The sequence below is a fragment of the Hemiscyllium ocellatum genome, chromosome 43, assembly GCF_020745735.1.
Source record: "Hemiscyllium ocellatum isolate sHemOce1 chromosome 43, sHemOce1.pat.X.cur, whole genome shotgun sequence".
NCBI lineage: Eukaryota > Metazoa > Chordata > Chondrichthyes > Orectolobiformes > Hemiscylliidae > Hemiscyllium > Hemiscyllium ocellatum.
In genome coordinates, this window is record NC_083443.1 from 23,088,583 (window position 1) to 23,111,970 (window position 23,388).

General features: G+C 39.4%; 1 protein-coding gene across 10 annotated transcripts in view; it reads right to left on the reverse strand.

The window, feature by feature from the left end:
- Window positions 1–23,388, reverse strand: part of dlg5a (discs, large homolog 5a (Drosophila)) — a 226,662-nt gene that overhangs the window by 98,162 nt on the left and 105,112 nt on the right. For all 10 annotated transcript variants that reach the window (XM_060853989.1, XM_060853990.1, XM_060853991.1 and 7 more), the window contains one exon: window positions 2,952–3,223. In XM_060853989.1, coding sequence (XP_060709972.1) covers window positions 2,952–3,223 — 272 coding nt within the window. The remainder of the gene's footprint in view (window positions 1–2,951; window positions 3,224–23,388) is intronic.

Consider the following 23,388-nt stretch of genomic DNA (forward strand, 5'->3'; position numbering starts at 1 on the left):
TGTTGCAATTGTACTAGCCTCCACCACTTCCTCTGACAGCGAATTCCATACACATACTACACTCTGCATGAAAAAGTTGCCCCTTAGGTCTCTTTCCCCGCTCACCCTAAATCTATGCCCTCTAGTTCTGGATTCCCCAACCCCAGGGAAAAAATCCTTTTCTGTTTATCTAATCCATGCCATGACCATAACGGTCACCCTCCAACGCTCCAGGGAAAACAGCCCTAGCCTATTCAACCTCTCCTGATAGCTCAAATCCTCCAACCCTGGCAAGATCCTTGTAAATCTTTTCTGAACCCTTTCAAGTTTCACAACATCTTTGCAATAGGAAGAACAGACTGCACACAATGTTCCAACAGTGGCCTAAGCAATGACCTGTACAGCCACAACATGACCTCCCAACTCCTGTACTCAATACTCTTGACCAATAAAGGAAAGCGTACCAAACGCTTCTTCACTATCCTATCTACCTGCGACTCCACTTTCGCAGGAGTTATAAACCTGCACTCCAACGTCTCTTTATTCAGCAACACTCCCTAGGACCTTACCATTAAGTGCACAAGTTCTGCTAAGGTTTGCTTTCCCAAAATGCAGTAGCTCACATTTATCTGAATTAAACTCCATCTGCCACTTCTCAGCCCATTGGCCCATCTGATCAAGATCCTATTGTAATCTAAAGTAACCTTCTTTGCTGGTCAGAAGTGGTTACTGCAGATGCTGGAGATTAGAGTCAAGATTAGAATGATGCTGGAAAAGCACAGCAGGTCATGCACCATCCAAGGATTGAAGGGCTTTTGCCTGAAACATCAATTTCCTGCTCCTTGGATGCTGTCTGACTTGTTGTGCTTTTCCAGCACCACTCTAACCATCTTCGCTGTCCACTACACCTCCAATTTTGGTGTCACGTGCAAACAAACTAATTATACCTCTTATGCTCACATCCAAATCATTTATGTAAATGACAAAAAGTAGTGGACACACACTGATCCTTGTGGCACTCCACTGGTCACAGGCCTCCAGTCTGGAAAAACAACCCTCCACCAACCCTCTGTCTTCTACCTTTGAGCCAGTTCTGTATCCAAATGGCTAGTCCTCCCTGTATTCCATGAGATCTAACCTTGCTAATCAGTCTCCCATGGGGAACCTTGTTGAACGCCTTACTGAAGTCCATATAGATCACATCTACTGCTCTGCCCTCATCAGTCCTCTTTGTTACTTCTTCGAAAAACTCAATCAAGTTTGTGAGACATGATTTCCCATGCATAAAGCCATGCTGACTATCCCTAATCAGTCCTTGCCTTTCCAAATACATGTATATCTTGCCCCTTAGGATTCCCCCAACAACTTGCCCACCACCAACATCAAGCTCACTGGTCCATAGTTCCCTGGCTTGTCCTTACCAACGTTCTTAAATAGTAGCACAATGTTAGCCAACCTCCAGTTTTCCGGCACCTCACCTGTGACTATCAATGATACAAATATCTCAGCAAGAGGCCCAGCAAATCACTTCCCTATGTTCCCACAGAGCTCGAGGGTGAACCTGATCAAGTCCTGATGATTTATCCACTTTTATGCATTTCAAGACATCCAGCACTTCCTCCTCTGTAATATGGACATTTTTCAAGATGTCACCATCTATTTTCCTACATTCTATATCTTCCATGTCCTTTTTGACAGTAAATACTGATGCAAAATACTTGTTTAGTATCTCCCCCATCTCCTGTGGCTCTACACAAAGACCACCTTGCTGATCTTTGAGGGATCCTATTTTCTCCCTAGTTACCCTTTTGTCCTCAACGTATTTGTAAAAACTCTTTGGATTATCCTTAATTCTGTTTGCCAAAGCTATCTCAGGTTCCCTTTTTGCCCTCCTGATTTCTCTCTTAAGTAGACTTACACTGCCTTTATACTCTAAGGACTCACTCGATCTATCCTGTCTATACCTGACATATGTTTCTTTCTTTTTCTTCACCAAACCCTCAATTTCTTTAGTCATCCAGCATTCCCTGTACCTACCAGCCTTTCCTTTCACCCTAACAGGAATATACATTCTCTGGACTCTCGTTATCTCATTTCTGAAGGCTTCACATTTTTCAGCCGTCCCCTTACCTGTGAACGTCTGGCCCCAATCAGCTTTGTAATAGATGTGAGAAAAATGATCAGATCATCAATACTCATGTTAGTCATTGAACACAACATAGCTTCGAAAATCACATTCCCTTCTTAAGAGTTCAGGATTCCAAATATGTCTGAAAATGCTAAAACTTCAATGAATTCCACCTTGCATCATTTATATTGGATTAATACATTTCAGGAAACATAGTTCTTTTTGGGTCTATACCAGTTTCTTAAAACAACTATTATATGTCAGCTTTGTCCTTCACACAGATTATAAGAGCAGGAAGGCTATGCTGGTGCTGCACAGGACTTTGGTTAGGCCACAGCTGAAGTATTGCGTGGAGTCCTGCTCACTGTACTAAGGAAGGATGTGGTTGCACTACAGGGGATGCACAGGAGGTTCACCAGGATGCTGACTGGGATGGAACAGTTTAGCTGCAGTGGATTAGCTCAGGTTGCTTTCTTTAGAGCAGAGAAGGGTGACAGAGAACCCGATTGAGGTGTATAAAGATTATGAGGGACAAGGACAGGGTTGCTCCCCTTAGCTGAAAGGTCAACAACAGGGGTATAATTTTAAGGTGAAAGCCAGAAGGTTTAGAGGGTATTTGAGAAAAAGAAAACTTAGCCAGAGGGGGTGTGAATCTGGAATTCAGTGCCTGGAAGGGTAACTGAGGTGGAAAGTTTCACAAACTTTACAAAGTGCGAGGATGAGCACTTGAAATATCATAACCTTCAAGGTTATGGACCAAATGCTGAAGAATTGATTGTGCAGAGTTGCTTTTAGTTGGTGCAGACTCAATGGGCTGACTATACTGTATGATTCTATGATTCACCTCTTCAATGTAGATAAATACTGTTGCTGAATTGAAGTTTTCTCCACAACAGCAGAATCAGTTTGCTTCATCAGCATCTCATTCTGTTTCTGAAAACGTCGATTTTCCTCTTCCACCCGCTCTAGACGGCTGAGGTCAGTGTTATGATTGGCAATCTTCTCATTGTACCGCTTTCTTAGTGCATCATAATCTTTCTTTAAGCCTTCTAATTTGTCCATGGCAGTATCATATAGTTTATTTAGAATCTCAGATGAGCCATTTTCCCTCATAACCTGCAAAAAACCAAGGAAAATCAAGTCTATTTATTCTGGTCAAAATCTACCTGTGTGTTCATATTACTGCATTTTTAAAGCTTTAACAGTGCTGATGGATATCATCATAGTTTGAAATACAATGAGCAGCACTTTGCAAAGTATTAATGGTTATATTCTGCAACTGATTAATTTAAATTCCACAAGCAGCTGTGGAGAGTTTTGAAGCTGCTGCTCCTCAGCATCAGGCAAAAGTGAGGACTGCAGATGCTGGAGATCAGAGTGGTGCTGGAAAAACACAGCAGGTCAGGCAGTATCTGAGGAGCAGGAAAATCGACATTTCAGGTAAAAGGACTTGCCTGATGAAGGGCTTTTGCCCAAAACGTCGATTTTCCTGCTCCCCGGATGCTGCCTGACCTGCTGCTCCTCAGCATTAGCCTGGACCTCTCGGTTACTTGTCCAGTGACGTTGCCTCTATGTCACCATTTTCACATCTACCCCCCATCATGCAGGATGAAAGGTTTGAATACCATGTTTCTTTGTTCAGCAATACTCAAGTTTTTACGACTAAGCAACTATTTATTTATAAACAGCACATGCAGAGAAACAAATGACAGATTTATGTGGCTCTGCTATGCATCATTAAATGATTTTCCTGGATGGAAGAACGAAAGGCATTTCAGGCATAACATGCTCGTCCTCTGCCTCCACCATCTTAGTAGCTCTTTTAAGTAACACCACTTGCCAGCAAAATACAAACAAAATGAATGGGTTAACAATGATAGAAATAGTACAACTGACTACAAAGCGCTGTTAGGCCAAAGGAAAATCAATCACTACTTATTTCTAGCAGGAGTTATCACTGTTGAAGAACTAGGTTAGAAAAGAATCAGAGAGATCTTTGAAATATTCCACGGCTGAATTGCCTGCTGACACTGACTGCCAAGATTCATGAATCAGCAACAGCCATTTGAGCAAAGGTCTAGAAAATGACTCACAGTATTGTACCCTGACAAGGAAGGACTGAGATAAAACAGTAAAACAAACACCTTTTGAAGCTAGTCTTGTATAGTCCACATTAATGTTCTTTTAAGTGAATGTTCATTCAAAGGGTCATTGTTTGCTGGTTCCAGCATTTTGTCTGGTTTGACTTTGACCTGATATTATCCAAATTATACAACTGATTTCTCGGACTTAAAACCTTTAAAAATGTGAACCATTGTTGTTGTGGCTAAAGGATTAGGTTCACAAAGGTCGTACTTCAAAGTTTCAGTTATCCAAAGCATATATTTCCACACTGACTGAAAAATGCTAACTCTGATATCTTTGCAACATATTGAATGAAAATCATCGAAACAGCTTACTTTTTCAATCAGTCTCATCTTAGAGGAAGGGTCACTGGACCCAAAACGTTAATTCTGATTTCTCTTCACAGATGCTGCCGAGCTTTTCTATCAACTTCAGTTTTTATTTCTGATTGACAACATTTCACAGTTCTTTTGGTTTTGGTCTAAGATGGTGACAAGCTCACTCAGAAGAGTACCCCAAGGACAACAACTGGAGAATGAAGGGCCATATTTTAGCACCTAACATCAACAATGGAACAACAGTAACAACCTCAAACAGGAACGTGGTAACTTGCAACTTGGTCTGTACTCCATGGTCCCTATGGAATCATGAGATCTAAGATTGCAAAGCTTTTAGCTTGCAGCCTCATTTAGGCCCCCAGTCCCCATTTTGGGGAGCCCTGCAACATGGAATGAGTTTAGTTGTTTTTAAATAATACAGGTCAGAGTAATTATTGGTTTTATCAGCATTTCATAACAGGAGTGGTAATGAAGAAGGAAATCAGGAAAGTGAAAAGGGGGCTCCAGATAGCCTTGGTTGAGAAGATTAGGGTGAATCCAAAGAGATACTTTAAGCATATTAAAAGAAAAAGAATAACTAGAGAAAGAATAGGACCCTTCAAGGACCAAAGTGGGCATGTATGGGTAGAATTGCAAGAGATGGGCAAGATCCTCAATGAATATTGCACCTCTGAGGTTACCATGGAGAAAGACATGAAGACTTGGGATTTGGGGACATCAGTTGCCATATCTTGGGGACAGTCCAGATCACCGTAGAGGAGGTGTTAGATGTTTGAGAATGGATGAAGGTGGATAAATCTCCTGGTCTTGAACAGATATGTCCAAGAACACTGCAAGAGACTAAAGAAGAAAGTGCGGGGGCCCTGGTCGATATTTTTGGAACATCGTTAGCCAAGGTGAGGTCCCAGACGACTGGAGAGTAGGAACGTTATGCACTTATTCAAGGCTGCAAAGAAAAGCCTGGGAACTAGAGACCAGTAAGCCTAACATCTGTGGTAACTAAGTTACTCGGGTAGATTCTGAGGGATAAGATATACATGCATTTGGAAAGAGAGGATTTGATTAGAAGCAAGTGGTTGCAGGTCAGGCAGCATCAAAGGAGCAGGAGAATCAATATTTCGAGCATAAGCTCTTCTTCAGGAAGTCAGTCTAGCTTTGTGCATGGGAAATCACAAATTTATTAAAGTTCTTTTATGCAGCGACTAGGAAGGTTGATGAAGGCAAGGCGGTAGATGTATTTCAGTACGGTCTTTGATAAGGTTCCACATGGTAGGCTGCTCTGGAAGGTTAGATTGCATGGAATCCAGGTGGAGCTGGCAAAATTGGATACACAATTGACTTGATGGTAGGAAGCAGAGGGTAACAGAGGAAGGATGCTTGTCGGATTGGAGGCCTACAATTAGTGGAGTGCCTCAGGGGTCGGTGCTGGGCCCATTGCTGTTTGTTATCTATATCAATAATTTGGATGAAAACGTACAAGGTATGATTAGTAAGTTTGCAGATAAAATAAAATAAGAGGTATTGTGGACAGTGAGGAAGGTTCTCACAAATTGCAGCAGGACCTTGATCAACTGGGAAAGTCAGCTAAGAAATGGTAAATGGAGTTTAATAAGTTTGAGGTTGTGCATTTTGGAAAGTCAAATGAAGGTAGGAGTTTCATGGTGAATGGTAGGGCGTTAAAGAGTGTAGTGAAATAGAGGGACCTTGGTGTTCAGGTGCACGGTTCTCCGAAAGTGGAGTCATAGGTAGACAGGGCAATGAAGGAGGTTTTTAAGTACACTGGCTTTCATCAGTCAGGGGACTGAGTATAGAAGTTGGGAAGTTATGTTGCAGTTATACATGACATTGGTTATACAGAACTCAATGGTGTGAGTTATAGGGAGAGGTTGGACAGCTAGGACTTCTTCCTTTTGAGCGTAGGAGCCTGAGGATGCTCTTATAGAAGTGTATAAGATCATGAAAGGCATGGATAGGGTGAATTCACTCAGGGTTTATTCCCAGGATTGGGGAATCAAGGACTAGAGAGCATCAGTTTAAGGTCAAAGGGGAAAGAACAAAAGGGAACAGAGAGGGTGGCATGCATATGGAATGAACTGCCAGCAGAAGTGGTTCAGGCGGGTACATTAACATTTAAAAGGCAATTGGACAAATATATCGAGAGGAAAGGTTTAGAAGGACATGGGCCAAGTGCAGGGAATTGGGTTAGTGGAACATTTAGGTCGGCAGAGACCAGTTTGGGCCAAAGAGCCTTCTGTCTCTGTGCTGCAGGACTCTATGACTGTATAATTGTACATAGTGTGGTGAATTATGAAAGTTACTTAAAGAAAACCTCAATATAAAATTGCTTAAAGGATCTGTAATCCATAGCATTTTTTAACGTAAGTCTTGGGACAGAGTTATCAAACTGACCTAATGTCCTATCACTCCATTCGTCTTATGACCATTGACATCAAATGAGGAAAACAGAAACAAAAACAGATATTGTTGTAAAAGCTCAGCAGGTCTGCAGTATCTGTGGAGAGAAATCAGAGTTTATGTATCGGGTCCAGTGATCCTTCTTCAGAATTGTTCGAAACATTAACTCTGATTTCTCTGCACAGATACTGCCAGACTTGTTGAAGTTTTTATTTCTGATTTACAGCATCCACAGTTCTTTCTGTTTTTGTTTTAGAGGAAAAAAAAACAGGCATCCTGATTTCTGGAATCAAAGAAGATCCACTGCCCATTTTCCAAATCAGTTTAAATGAGTTTACAAGAGGCACAAAGTAGAAAAAAATTATCTGATTTAAAAGAAAATTTAAAATATGTCACTATGAAAACATGCCAAGTTAACCTAATCCAAAACAGTTCAACTCAGCCATTTTAGAAGACCACTGAGCAAGGATGCTGCTCAGTGTAATAAGGAAAACAGTAAGTCTCTGCTACAGTCAAATAAACAAAGAAACAAGAAATAACGAATTGCTGCTTTTCTAACTTCAGGATATTTCAAATCGTTTTACATTGAGTATTTCTGAAGTGTTGTGTTGTATGAAATGCAACAGCCAATTTGTGCACTATAAGCTCACACAAACATCAACGAGATAATGACTAGACAATCTGATTTTCGTGATGTTAATGGAACAATAAATATTAGCCAGAACACTGGGAAGAATAATCATGTTGTAACATTAAGTTTATAACTGTTAGTACCACCCACTCCAAACGATCTGTGCATCAGGAGCTACAGTTCTTTAAATAGACATCAGATGGTGCTACACTCAAGTCAGTGGAGGAACTGATGTCCATGTGTTGAGAGAGAGCAACATAGCATACGTATGAGAAAAGCAGTACAACAGGACCCTCCAAATGTCAACTTTCTTGAGCTGACCTATTCATTCCTTTAACCAGCCGTTTTAACCAAGGGTAAAGGTCAGCTATCAGTTCAAAAGTGGCCTTCGAAGATAAGATTGCATCGTTAAAACTGAACTCGTTTAACCACTGAACATTAGGAAAGAACATGATACAAACATAATTTCTAACATCTACATTTATTTGCTGTCTACACACAGAGCAATTTTTTTCAATACAGGGTGCTTCCCATGTTTATTTCATGATGCAATTTTTTATAATCAAGATTCATTCATCAGTTACAATATCAATATATCACAAATTTTTAATTAATTTCAGCTCACATTGTAAAAGTAAGATGAAGTATAATTTTCTTTTGACAGGTACAATGCAGGTCCGTTCATTATTAGGGCTAGACCATTATGACAAATAAAAACTTCATTTGTGATAAACACATATCTCATTCTGCTTCCCAATCCAAATACCTCTGTCACCAAACTTTGATAGTCTTGAAAGCTTTCCCTCATGCCAAGTAAAATGGAAAAGTTCTGATTCACATTAACTCAATTATCACAATTAGCTGCAGGGTAAACTCTCAGACTGAACGCCTGAAAAGCAGGAAGTGCAGCTTCCAGATGACAATCAAATTTTTCTTTAGTTTTCCCTAGAGTTTCTTTTCTGTTTACATATGCAAGTGAGAACAGGCAAAGTATGGAATTGATTAAGTTAAGATGTCTGTATGACAAGAAAAGAAAACTGTGGTGTGCATGAAAACTGCTTATTACAATTTTTTCATGGCCTTTGAGAAGCAAGTAAATGCTGGGAAATCGAACATTTGTTTTCTTTCCTGACACTTAGGGATCAATTTTTAAACCAATTCAAAACCCACCCACATCAACAAAGCAGGACCTTAGTATCAGAAACAACTAATTTCAGATTAAGGTTTCGGGATTGGTGTTGCTGGTATAGTGACAATTTCAGGTAGACTGGCAATCAAGTTAATGTTCTGCAGACATGGGTTCGAAATCCATCATGGCAGATGAAGAAACTTGAATCCAACAAAAAACTAGCCTGATGGTCACCGTGTAACCACTGTCGATTGGTATTTTTTAAAAATCTGGTTCAGTAATGCCCTTTAGGGAAGGGAATATGCCACCCTTACCTCATGTGGTTAACTTGTGACTCCAGACCCATACCAATGTAGGTGACACTTGGCTGCTATTTAGACAATTTGGGATGGGCAATAAATGTCAGCGATCCCCACATTCCATGAACAATTTTAAAAAAAAGTGCAAAACTATTCAACTGCTAAACAAATATTATACAGTCATAGTGTCACAGAGATGTCCAGCATGGAAACAGACCCTCTTGCCAGCACCCAGCCCATATCCCTCCAAACTCTTCCTATTCATAAGACCATAAGACATAGGAGTGGAAGTAAGGCCATTCGGCCCATCGAGTCCACTCCGCCATTCAATCACGGCTGATGGGCATTTCAACTCCACTTACCAGCATTCTCCCCATAGCCCTTAATTCCTTGTGACATCAAGAATTTATCAATCTCTGCCTTGAAGACATTTAGCGTCCCGGCCTCCACTGCACTCTGCGGCAATGAATTCCACAGGCCCACCACTCTCTGGCTGAAGAAATGTCTCCGCATTTCTGTTCTGAATTGACCCCCTCTAATTCTAAGGCTGTGTCCACGGGTCCTAGTCTCCTCGCCTAACGGAAACAATTTCCTAGCATCCACCCTTTCCAAGCCATATATTATCTTGTAAGTTTCTATTAAATATCCCCTTAATCTTCTAAACTCCAATGAATACAACCCCAGGATACTCAGCCCTTCCTCGTATGTTAGGCCAACCATTCCAGTGATATACCCATCCAAATGCCTCTTAAATGTTGCAACTGTACCAGCCTCCACCACGTCCTCTGGCAGCTCATTCCATGCACAGACCTCTGCGTGAAAAAGTTGCCCCTTAGATCTCTTTTTTTTATCATTCCCCTCTCACCATAAACCTATGCACTCTAGTTCTGACTCCCCCACCCAGGGAAAAGACTTCGTCTATTTATCCTATCCATGCCCCTCATAATTTTGGAAACCTCTATAAGGTCACCCCTCAGCCTCTGACACTCCAGGGAAAACAGCCCCAGCTTGTTCAGATCCTCCAACCCTGGCAGCATCCTTGTAAATCTTTTCTGAACCCTTTCAAGTTTCACAACATCTCTCCGATAGGAAGGGAACCAGAATTGCATGCAATATTCCAACAGTGGCCTAACCAATGTCCTGTACAGCCACAACATGACCTCCCAACTCCTGTACTCAATACTCTGACCAATAGAGGAAAGCATATCAAACGCCTTCTTCAATATCCTATCTACCTGCGACTCTACTTTCAAGGAGCTATGAACCTGCACTCCAAGGTCTCTTTGTTCAGCAACACTCCCTAGGACCTTACCATTAAGTGTATAAGTCCACTGAGATTTGCTTTCCAAAAATGCAGCACCTCGCATTTATCTGAATTAAACTCCATCTGCCACTTCTCAGCCCATTGGCTCATCTGGTCCAGATCCTTGTAATCTGAGGTAATCCTCTTCGCTGTCCACTACACCTCCAATTTTGCTGTCATTTGAAAACTTACTACCTATTACTCTTAGGATCATACCCGAATCATTTATGTAAATGACAAAAAGTAGAGGACTCAGCACCGATCCTTGTGGCACTCCACTGGTCACAGGCCTCCAGACTGAAAAACAACCCTCCACCACCACCCTCTGTCATCTACCTTAGAGCCAGTTCTGCGTCCAAATGGCTAGTTCTCCCTGTATTACATGAGATCTAACCTTGCTAATCAGTCTCCCATGGGGAACCTTGTCGAACGCCTTACTGAAATCCATATAGATCACATCTACTGCTTTGCCCTCATCAATCTTCTTTGTTACTTCTTCAAAAAACTCAATCAAGTTTGTGAGACACCATTTCCCATGCACAAAGCCATGTTGCCTATCCCGAACAAATCCTTGCCTTTCCAAATACATGTACATCCTGTCCCTCAGGATTCCCTCCAACAACTTGCCCACCACCAGGGTCAGGCTCACCAGTCTATACTTCCCAGGCTTGTCTTTACCACCCTTCTTAAACAGTGGCACCACGCTTGCCAACCTCCAGTCTTCCGGCACTTCACCTATGACTATTGATGATACAAATATCTCAGCAAGAGGCCCAGCAATCACTTCTCTAGCTTCCCACAGAGTTCTCAGGTGCACCTCATCAGGTCCTGGGGATTTATCCACCTTTAACTGTTTCAAGACATCCAGTACTTCCTCCTCTGTAATCTGGACATTTTTCCCCAATCTTCTTGTGAAGGAAAAGGTAAATCGGTAGTCAATTGGGTAAATCCTTTCTCTTGCTTCTCAAAGGCAATGAAGTCCAAGGAAATGGTCAACCGAAAAACAATTACCCAGAAATAACTATAGGAACTGGATGGTGGCCTAATTGTCTGTTTAGTTCTTCCAATTCTGCTTTTCTTTATATTTTTCTCAGTTCTGATTTCCCTCATTTCTCTTTGCTACCGTGGTATTCCTTCCCTGCCAACCCTTCCTGCTTGCACCATCCACCTAAATTAAGGAGGTAATTCAGGACCTGCTGAGATGTCAAGCACTCACCATAGCAGCACCACACAGAGAAGTAATAATAGTTGTGATTGCAAAGTTTGTTAGCGAGGATCTGAACTTGAATCAATTTTGACTTTGTAAAAGGTAAAAACAAAAACTGCAGATGCTGGAAACCAGAGTCTAGATTAGAGTGATGCTGGAAAAGCACAGCAGGTCAGGCAGCATCCGAGGAGCAGGAAAATCGATGTTTCTGGCAAAAGCCCTTCATCAGGAATAGAGCTCTATTCCTGACGTAGGGCTTTTGCCCGAAACATCGATTTTCCTGCTCCTCGGATGCTGCCTGCCTCAATGTTGACTTTGTTTACTCTGTAATTCATAAAGGTTAGTCCTTACAATCTATTGCATTATTTCGCCCAAAAGCCACGTAAAACTGATTGAAAACTACAAATCAGAGCCTGTCTTATTCCAATTTTGAAAATGAGCCCGATTCCAATCCTTCCTAATCCTAATTATTATCAATACTTTATTGACCTCATTCATTCCTTTATCTCTCAGAAGTTAAGAATTTATTTGCTTTCAGCTTAGTTCATTTAATGGTTTAATGGCGTAATACTTGTTAATTCTATGCTGTTTATGTCCTTCATGCCTTCAAAGAACACAGAAAAAAATACAATTAATTGATAACTAACGATATGAAAAATGTTAAAAATTGAATGGCATTAAACGAAGGATGCTTATTAAGCCCACTGACAAACATACCTCCCTTAAATTAATAACATCAAAAATAGATAACCAGCCATTGATTTTATTACATTGACTTTGTCTACCACTTTTCGTTGCCTCAGGAAAGCAGCCAACATAATCAAAGACCCCTCCCATTCTGGTTACACTCTCTTCCACCAGGAAGAAGATGCAAAAGTTTGAAAACACGTGCCAACAGATTTAAGAACAACTTCTTCCCTGCTGTTATCAGACTTAAGAACAAACCTCTCATATTAGAATTGATCTTTCTCTATGCCTTCTCTGTAGCTATAACACTATAATCTCCATTCTATTCTATAACCTTAATATACACATCAGTCTGGTTACTATGCAAAACAATACTGTTCACTGTATCTAGGTACATGTGATAATAAATCAAATCAAATCAAGTGAATACACTGTTGGAGACCTTGCTGTGTACAAAATTTACACCACTTTAAAATACAAAATAACAGTTTGACAAAATTTAAGTAAGATTTTGACACACTTCTTGACATAGTGAAGTAGAATATAAACGCAAATTTATTTAATGACAGTAAGCACAGCTACTTGAATCTCAAAACACACCAGTCACACACATCCTTGCCAAAGGTACACAAGATCTATTGAGAATGTCAAATTCCCATTCCAAAAGTAAAGGAACAACCAAGTAGATGCTGTTAAACGATAAATCAGGTCTGGTCAGCAAATCCTACTAAAACCAGAAAGTAGGAAATTAAGATCAAAGAAAATTATGATCTGTAGGAACTGAGAACACGTGTTCACATTTTGGCTGGCATAGTGGTTCAGTGGCTAGTAATGCTTCCTTACAGAGCCAGGGGCGCAAATTTGATTCCACTCTTGGGTGACTGTCTAGGCGGGACGCTCTTTGGAGGGGTAGTGTGGACCTGATGGGCCAAATGGCCTGCTTCTACACTGTAGGGATTCTATGATTATGTACAAATGTGTCTGTTAGCTAGCAGAGACAACTCTTTCTTAAATGCCTGTAGATTAATAAATTGCAACAGTTGACAATGTTTTAGATATGTTTGGGAATAAAGATGGAGTCTGTGGGTAGAAATCAAAACTATAGATGTGCAGCACTGAGCCAAAATATAATAAGAAGTTATTAACTTTGTGACAAGCCTTTTTGTTTGGTTTATCCCAATAGTAACTAGATGGGGTGGTGTGTAAGATCATGTTAATGCCTGGAAGTGAAAAAAAACATTTTGCACACTAGTCTTGGGGGAGTTACGACAGAGTTGAAAATGTGTTGCTGGAAAAGCGCAGCAGGTCAGGCAGCATCCAAGGAACAGGAGATTCGACGTTTCGGGCATAAACCCTTCTTCAGGAATGAAGAAGGGCTTATGCCCTAAACGTCGAATCTCCTGTTCCTTGAATGCTGCCTGACCTGCTGCGCTTTTCCAGCAACACATTTTCAACTCTGATCTCCAGCATCTGCAGACCTCACTTTCTCCTCTCAGTTATGACAGAGACCAATAACCCTGATTTGAATCAACAAAATTTTCATTTGTCCTGTTTAATAGTTACATCACATTGAATTTAGGTGTAGCCAGATGTCAGCACTTAGCTTGTATATTGGAAAGTAAATAACTTCTAGCTGTTTAATGGAATCTGAAACTCAGGAAATTGAATGAATACATTGGTTCCATGGCTTCCCTAAACAACGCTGAGGCACTATATTTTGGTAGAAGCCTTCCAATACCATAGCAATGAAGGTTCACTTTTCAACACAGTGGAAGGTCATGGAGATACAGCAATCTGCTGGCTAGTCTGTATGTTTACTATAGAAACACACTATATAATGGTTTAAGCAAGCAATAAGAGATGTGACAAATGTAATGCAGCTAAGATTAGTGCTAAGGCAGAGGGCTGGGAAAGTTTAAAAAAACAAAACTAAACAAAACAAAGCATGACCAAAAAAAAGGAGTGAAAATACAAGTTAAATTAGCAAGACAGATAAAAATAGAGCTCTTTTAAATATATATTTACAAAAGGAAATAAGAGGTCAAAAGTGAATGTAATGGTCCCTTAAAGAATGAGGCTGGGAAATAACAAAAGGGAATCAGAAAACAGTAGAGGAATCGAATAAATATTTTACATCAGTCTTCACAATAGAAGACACAAGTAACATTCCAAACATACTAAATAATCAAGGGGCAAAAAGAGATGACGGGGATGAGACAAATGAATATAATAGCTATCATGAGAGAAAATATTCAAGGAAAACCAATGGAGCTAAACGTATATGCTCCCTGTTCCTGATGGGTTATGCTCTGGGACACTAGAAGCAGCAGCTCCAGAGACATGGGATACATTATTTGCAATTTTTCAAGAATCCTTAGATTCTGGAAAAGTCCCAAAGGATTGGAAAGCTGATAAAGTAATACCTTATTCAAAAAGGGGGCAGCCTAAAAAAAATAACTATAGGTCAGATAGCTCAGCACGAGACACTGGGAAAAAGCCAGAATATAACCCACCAGGTCCAGGGAGCTTATACATTCAGCTCATTGGTTTGCCTTGTACATTTTCTCTCAGAATATTTACTATAATTTGTTGTCTCTTCCCCCACCCCCTCCTTTTGCCTCTTGATTATTTAGTATTTTCGGAATACTGCTCGTGTCTTCTATTGTGAAGACTGATGTAAAATATTTATTCAACTCCTCCGCCGTTTCTCGATTCCCTTTGTTGTGAAGGATGTAATAGCAAAACAGTTGAAATACATAATATAATCAAGTAGAGTCAGCATCATGTCTTTAAAAAAAGCTCTCTCTTTGAAGTGGTGACAAGCAGGATTGATAAAGGTTGATAAAGGTAACCAGAAGGTATAATGTATTTGCATTTCCAAAAAGTGTCTGGTAAGGTTAATTAAAGAGATAAGAGCCCATGGTGTTGGGGTAGTGTATGAAAAGAGGATTGGTTAACTAATAGGAGAGGGAGAGTTAGGATAAAGGGGACATTTTCAGGATGGCAATCTGTAACTAATGGAGTGCTACATGACTCATTGCTGAAGCAAGAATTATTTACAATGTATATTTGTCACACGGATGAGGGAGGTGAATATACCAAGTTTGCAGATGACACAAAAATAGATGGGAAGGCAAGTATCGATAATGACACAGTCAGCAGAGGCATACTGACGAGTTAACTAAATGATCAAAATTTTGGTAGACAGAACATTAATGTTTGGAAACAAAGTTATGTACCTTGTCAGGAAGAATTGAAGAACTGAATATTATTTAAATGGAGAAAGATTGCAGGAAGGATTTGGGAGGGTCCTTGTGCAAGAATCACAAAAAGCTAGCATCCAAGTTCAGCAGGTAATGCTTGACTTTTATTTCAAAGAAAATGGAGTATAAAATAGGCAAGTATTGCTCAAACGATACAAGCCACTAGATAGACTGGACCGAGAACACTTGGATTGGAGGCAGTCCAGAGGAAATTCACATGGTTGGTCCTAGATATGGAGAGATTTTATGAGAAGATGATAGGTTGGGTTTGTGAATCTGTTGAATTGTTTACTGCAGAAGGCTATAGAGGCTGAATGGTTAAATATGTTAAAGGTTGCGATACAGATTTTTAATCAGTAAGGGAATTAAGGATCATAGGGAAAAGGCAGGAAAATGGAGTTGGCAATTATCAGATCATTGAATGGGGGAAGCAGACCTCATGAGCTGAATGGCCTAATTCTCCTCTTATGGAGATATAGCAAACTGCTCACTAGTTTGAATGCTTACTATGGAAATACACCGTGCAGTGATGCAAGTATGTAAGTGTTACTATTTCATTACAAAAGTAAATTTCACTTTAAAACACTGACCAAAATTAAATAATACTACTTGGAAGAAACTTTATGAAGGAATCAATGCGGTCACATATGAAGATTTGCTTGGCATCAAAAAGAACCCATCCCTAAATGATCCACTGCAAATTATTAAGCTACTTTGTTTCACGCAAGACTTTTAGTTCATAATTCTAAGAAATTAATTATTCTTCACGTGCAAATTTAAGGAGACATAAAACATACTCATATTTGGTTACATTTAATTCACATTAAGAAGCTTTACAGATAAAAATATCTAATTCCTGCACATATTAAGGATTGAGAAATCTGTAACTTCTGAAACGTTGTAAACAAACTTTAGAAAGACAAAACTTCACTTGTGTCAACCACAGTGGCCTTTGACTTTCACGCCTATCAAGTGGTTACATTGTTTACACAAACTCTGGTTTTGATTCCTAAAGTTTAGCTTTAACTTGGAGTTCAGGAATGCCTTTTCAGCCAAATAAAGTCAGCTCAACAAACACTTCTGCTTATTTTGACATACAGTGGCTGGTTTAACAAACTAAGCTCTTTCTTGCATCAAATGAACCACGGATTTAACATTTCCAAGAATCTTTGCCACATCATTGCTTCAGTTCTTTCTTTCCAAACCATGAACTTTTCTATAAAATCTCCCCCTTGGAGTTGTGTCAACTAAATGTTTATAGATAGTTCCAAAATGTTCACTTCATTCAATTTGCAAGGGCTTTCTTTTTCTAATCTGAACTTAAAACGCATTCATCAAACAAGTAGCATTGTCCTACATGAATAGAAGCTATGAACCTGAATAAGCAGGCTTTATTCAATCATTCCCTTGGCCTTTAAGTGTCTCAGGCCTGAAGGAGAAAGTCATCTATCTGAAGATCCTTTTTAAAAAAAAAGCTGATGCATCACTATCAGAAATAAAAGCAGCAGACTTCACTATCAACCAACTTTATAAGCAATAGATTTTCCCCGATTTAATTTTCTAGAAACATTTTTCAACACATCAAGCCAATTAAAAACTTTTATTTAATTCAGTTTATTTACTATCGTTTGAGCATTAATTACGAATGGAGAAAAGCATTTAATCACTGATGGTTTTCAAAAAATCACCGTGATAATGCAAGTATAATGAAGAGATAAATCACCCTTACATTTCCTTCTGCTCTAATTAAGTTAACAATTCAAGGAACATATTTACCCCAATTATACCTTGTAAAAACTACTCGTTTGGAATAGGCAACATTTGGGATTCAGAAAGACCTAATGTTCAAATGTAGAGTTCACACGTAATGAAAGAAACGCAAAATTATTCATTAAAGAATTGATTTTATTTGACAATTTTGACAGTTGCTCAGAGATCTGCATACTTATAGCTCCCTCCCTGCTAGATATCACTCTGCATTGTTGACAGATAGTAACATTCCAAATTTATATGGGTCCAGATTGATGCCTGGATTAGTTTGAAGTAGCAATCCCTTTTGTTTTCAAGGGGAAGCCATGTAGTGACTTAGCGTGAATTTCAATGCAGCAAGTTGGGCTGGAAGTACATGCTGTGCGCAAATTTCAAATCTATGAACTTAGATGTAAAATGATTAACAAATTCAGAAAAAAAAAATTTCCAATGATTTATCTAATTTTACACTTGGAAATTCCTGCTCATGAGTTAAGGAGTGGCATAATGATAGGACTCAGATTCATGGTTGCTACGCCACACAGCAACTCTTGAATTTAGATGCACAGGTTCAAGATGAATGAAGAATGAAAATAATGTGCATTTCTTCCCAAATACTGTGCCACCAACTTCATGTCAAACAGTCTGTGCCTTTCCCATAGAGTCCAGGAGCATGTGCTCATCATAAAAGTTTTTATTTCCACTTTAAAAATACACATTTTGGCTCAGTTTATCAATCAGGTTATTATCTCTCTGTTCACATACAGTATGTTCTCTAATCACCCCACAGAGGAGATTTTCTTCCCCTTCACATTCCCACAATTTGCAGATGCATTTCCAACTCATATAGCCTGTCCAGCTTAGAAACATTCTCCCACTTTGTCAGTTCAGTGGCTCCCGTCCTCATCTATTTAAAGACTAAGAATTTCCAGTTGTTCCACACAATTATTTTCAACTGGAATCAAGTAACAGCGTAAAGTAAGTGTTGCAAAACAATGTTAAAATTGAACAAGCAGAAGATCAAGAAATTGGATGAAAACAAGATTCAAGGGAGATAATTTCAGGCAGCAAATTATCTATCGCAAGAGAACTTTTGGTTTGCTACTGAGGTGGAATCTGGATAAGTATGAGAGAGGGACAGGAAATGTGGAAAGGAAACAAAATAAGAAAATCAATAATACTTATCTTCATAACTCTCCTAGCATCTAGTTGGAAATGTATCAACGATGGGTATCCAAACTCATTTTTTTAAAATGAGGAATTGTGTTGCACACAAGTGCACCATAGAAAATAAAACCTTTTAGATGTTAGAAGTCCTCAAAAAGTCAAAAACAAATCTGTACATACTGAAATTTGAGGATTTTAGCAAAATGTTACTTTGTGTAGAATAATGTTAAAGAATAAGCACCATTCTCTATTGAATTACTTACAGGATAATTACATTTTGATAAATCAGACAAAAAGTGTGATTGGGAATGAATGCATTGTTCATTGTTCACACATCTTCCCTGACACACTACAGAAAGCAAATTTATTCTTTCTTCTAGTACTGAGCTTCTACAAAATGGTGTATTAAATTATTCAACTTCTTTTACAAAGAGCAGGATTCTCCTGAGTACTCAGGTGGCTAAATTTGGCAGTCTCTGGCAGTTATATAACACCACTAAAAAACAAAGCCTTTTCATGAAGCTGGAGTTGATAGATCACAACGTATAGTTTTTGCCATTTATCCTAATGGCTGCAATAGGATAAAGGAATACAAGGAACTCTCCTACAGCAATACTCTATGAAATGAAAAATTCTCTTTTTACAGTCTACACAGTTCCACTCAATCTAAGCACAACAACAATTCATCCATCATTGTAATATAGCAAACCTAAAATAACACAAGGTTACCTGATACAGGAAGCAGTGGAACTTCCCCAATCTATTTACTTATCTCTTCATGAAACATGCTTTGAATGCAAGTAAAAGCTAAACCATGCCTTCTTAAAAATACCTTATCCTGAATTATCAATATGCAAGAAATGCTGATAGTATATTGTTATTATTTCAGAACAATGATTTGAAAGTGGAGGAAAAACAGAACTGGGATTAAGTGCTGTGGATGAAAAGAGACCAAAAGATCATTTTTGAATAGTGCTAAAATATCACTCCAAAAAAGCATGTAAAGCTACATAAACTAATTAGGGAGTTAACTGATGAAATGCTTACAAGGTTAAACTTTTAGGAATACAGACAGTTAGACCTAGGGCTATAATCAGATTTCAGATGGGAGAAAATGAATTTCATACTAACAGTAGGGCAGTTTATTTTGTGTTAGTCGTGATGCAACGTACTTCCTTATGCGTATATTGATATCACTTATTTTGGAGTATGGACTTTGAACTATTGGCACGTAGGATTCGGCTTTGTGTGTAATGGACTTAACAATGAAGTTGCCAGTACTTCTGGAATCATGGTGTGACAGAAAGATAAGTGATAAAGGGGATTTGTTTGCATTGGGAGAGTTTTACAAGTGGACAGAGTAAACATTAGCTCAGCTTGCTTTCTGCTTGGATGGTTCAAGAGTTTGTTTCTCAGTTTGCACCAGAAGCCTGGTGTAAGTTATATTTTTCAAACATTTTCTCCTCAAGAAAATGATCAGCTTAGGATTGCTCGGAAATAGGTTACCCCAGCCTAATGAGCTAAGCTTAAAATGTTCCAGACAAATATTGTTTGGTTAGGTCATTGAAGGGGTTATGTAAAATTCAGAAAGTTTAAGATCAGTGGTGTGACAAATCAAGGAAGAAGCTACTAAACTTTCAAGACCAGGAATTGAAGGAAAACTTGAGATAAATCTGTAGATGTGATAGAAAAAAGAACACTCTCTCATATTTGAGGTGATGGAGCTGGGACACACAGGATTGTATTTTTACAGTGTTTCAAAATTTTTCAAATTATGTTAAATGTAAACAGTTTGGTTTATGCTTTTCCCTTTTCAGTAATAAACTACTTTTTTATTGTTAAAAGCAAGTTTGCAGTATTACATGCTTGTGTTTCAATAAGCTGGTTAAATAAGACAAAATAAAATGATTTATTAAGCCTGATTTCAACACAGAATCTGATGTGTAATCAGATCACAACACAACACAGGTTTTCTGAGTTGGAAAGAACTCTTAAAACTGATTTAACAACTTAAGTAGTTAGTGCTTTTCTTAAAACTTAAGAGAAATGGCCAGTGTCTGTTTATTGCAATGAGACAGTAATGTGGAGAATCACATCTGGTGAGTATATAGAAATCACCAAAAAGAAATGCTTGCCACAACTGTCAGTTAAATAAAAACCTCAAGAATTAAGGAGTGCTAGTTCACTGGGGCTGTGTGTCCATAAAGGATATTTAGGGAAAAGAGTTGAACCACTCTTTTTGCTGTTCATGTTAACACCTTTCTAAATTGCCATATATGAACATAGGCTTTTTCTAATTTGTGTAATAGACTTGTGCTCTTTGTTAAAAGAACATTGGCAGTCTTGTGCAAATATGCTTAGTTTCTGGCCATCGTGGTAATCAAACTGCAAAATTAAAACATGATCTATCAATCCATGTTTCAAGCTAAGATCTGACTTATTTGGTATTATCATTAGCTGGGATCTTCCGCCTTGGGACCCTCCAACCACAAAGCATCAACGTTGACTTCACCAGTTTCCCCATCTCCCCTCTCCCCCACCTCGTTCCAGATCCAACCCACCAACTCGACACTGCCCTCTTGAACTGTCTGACCTGTCCATCTTCCTTCCCATCTTTCCATTCCACCCTCCCCTCTGACCTATCACTACCAACCCCACCTGCATCGACCTAACGCTTTCCCAGCTCTCTTAACCTTCAACACACATTCCCGATGAAGGGCTAATGTCTGAACGCTAACTCTCCAGCTCCTTGGATGCTGCCTGACCTGCTGTGCTTTTGCAGTGCCACACGTTTTTGACTGGGATCTAGCAACATAATGTACTAGAGACATATTTTGCCTCCCATGGTAAGTTTATTGTTTTTGTGAAGCAAAGAAAGAAGATGTATTTACACAATACATTTTAAAAAACTGTCAAATAATGGCATTCCACAATTAACAAAGTACTTTGTGAAATGCCACAAGAAAGTCTGGTGGCCAGTTTGTACACAATATCTGTTTTTGATGCTAAGGAAGCACTATTGGTCAAATACAGCAAGGCTAATTGTGATAGGAGGGGGTAATCGGGCAACTGTTGCATCTCCTGCACATTTGGAAACTTCACTCATAGATGTATTTACAGTTTGATTACCATGATGGCCAGTCACTAAGTATATTTGTACAAGACTAGACCAGCATTCATTGTCCATCACTTGCTGCCCTTGAGAAGATGGTGGTGAGCTGCGTTCTTGAATTATTGCAGTCCACATTCTAGACCAACAACACTATTTAGGGAGGGAGTTCCAGGATTTTTACTCAGCAACGCTAAAGGAATGGCAATATATTTCCAAGCTAGGATGGTGGGTAGCTTGAAGAGGAACTTGCAGATGATGGTGGTGCTCCATGCATCAGTTTCCCTTGCTCTGCTAGATGGTGGTGGTCATGGGTTCGGAAGGTGCTGTCTAAGGAGCCTTGGAAAATTTCTGCAGTGCATCTTGGAGATGGTACTCACAATTGCGACCCAACGTCAACAGTATAAGTGAATGTTTGTGGTTGAGGTGCCAATCAAGTGGGCTGCTTTGCCCTGCATGGTATAAAGCTCAAGTGTTGTTGAAGCTGCACTCATCCAGACAAGCAGGGAGCATTCTATCACATTCCCGACTTGCACCTTGTAAACAGAGCATACAAGTTCTGGGGAGTCAGGTGGTGAATTACTCGCTGGAGGATTCCAAACCTCTGGCCTGAACTTGTTGCCATAGTATTTACGTGGTTAGTCCAGTTCAGGTTCTGATCAGCCCACAGGATACTAATAGCATGGGATTCCCCATATTTACAAATCATGACCCCTAGTTTTGATTCTTTAACATGAGAACATTCTTGAGAATTCTTTCTTCCCTGTTGTTGCTGATAGGTGTCTTCCTCTATCTCATACATTAATGCCAGAGATATTTGAGCCATTTTGCATAATGCTCTTAACATATATAGATGTTCTGATGGGTTCTGGAGTTACATATAGGCCAAACCAGGTGAAGACAACATATTTGGTTCCGTCTCTTAGTGAGACTAATCGACAATAGTTACACTACACCACCCAGCTTTTAGTTTCAGAAATTTTAAAAATTGATTTCAAATTTTCCCCACAGTGGGATTCAAACATGTCCCCAAAGCATTAGTCGGAGTCTCTGGATTACTAGTCAAACGACATACGCGGTTACGCCAACACCTCTATCTCAGTTTTTAGAACTGCAGAGTTTTATTTTTTCTAATTTAATCTTCTGAGCTGTGACAGATTCAAGGTGTGTTGGATTCATGTTAGATGCAAGGCCTCAAATGATTTGGAGTAAAGCCTGGAGAGTTGGACTTAGAGTTCAGCACCACGGCATTCAAAAATGCTCGCAAGTTTTGAGAAGATTTATAGCTCAGGTTGAGGTTCTGGATGTAGGTTTGCTCGCTGAGCTGGAAATTTCATTTTCAGACATATCGTCACGATACTAGGTAACATCTTCAGTGAGCCTCTGGACAAAGCACTGGTGTTTCCTGCTCTCTATTTATATGTTTGGGTTTCCTTGGTTGGCAATGTCATTTCCAGTGGTGATGTCATTTCCTTGTCTTTTTCTCAGGGGGTGGTAAATGGGGTCCAAGTCAAATGTGTTTGTTGATACAGTTCCGCTTGGAATGCCATACATCTCCTTTGATTTAACAGCCCTATTCACATCAATCAACATCAATCTAGCCAAGGAAACACTGACTACACTGCTAGAAGACCCAAAGACATATACACCAAACACCACCAACTTCATCAACAAGGACAGTATCGTCAAGCTAGTGGACTTACGCCTTACTACACACTTCACCTTCAACAACAAAACCTACAGGCAAACCAACGAAACATCCATGGGATCTCTGACATCAGGATTCTTAGCAGAGGCAGGAATGCAGAGACTCAAACAACTCTGCCAACCATTCAACCCAAACTCTGGATCCGCTACCTG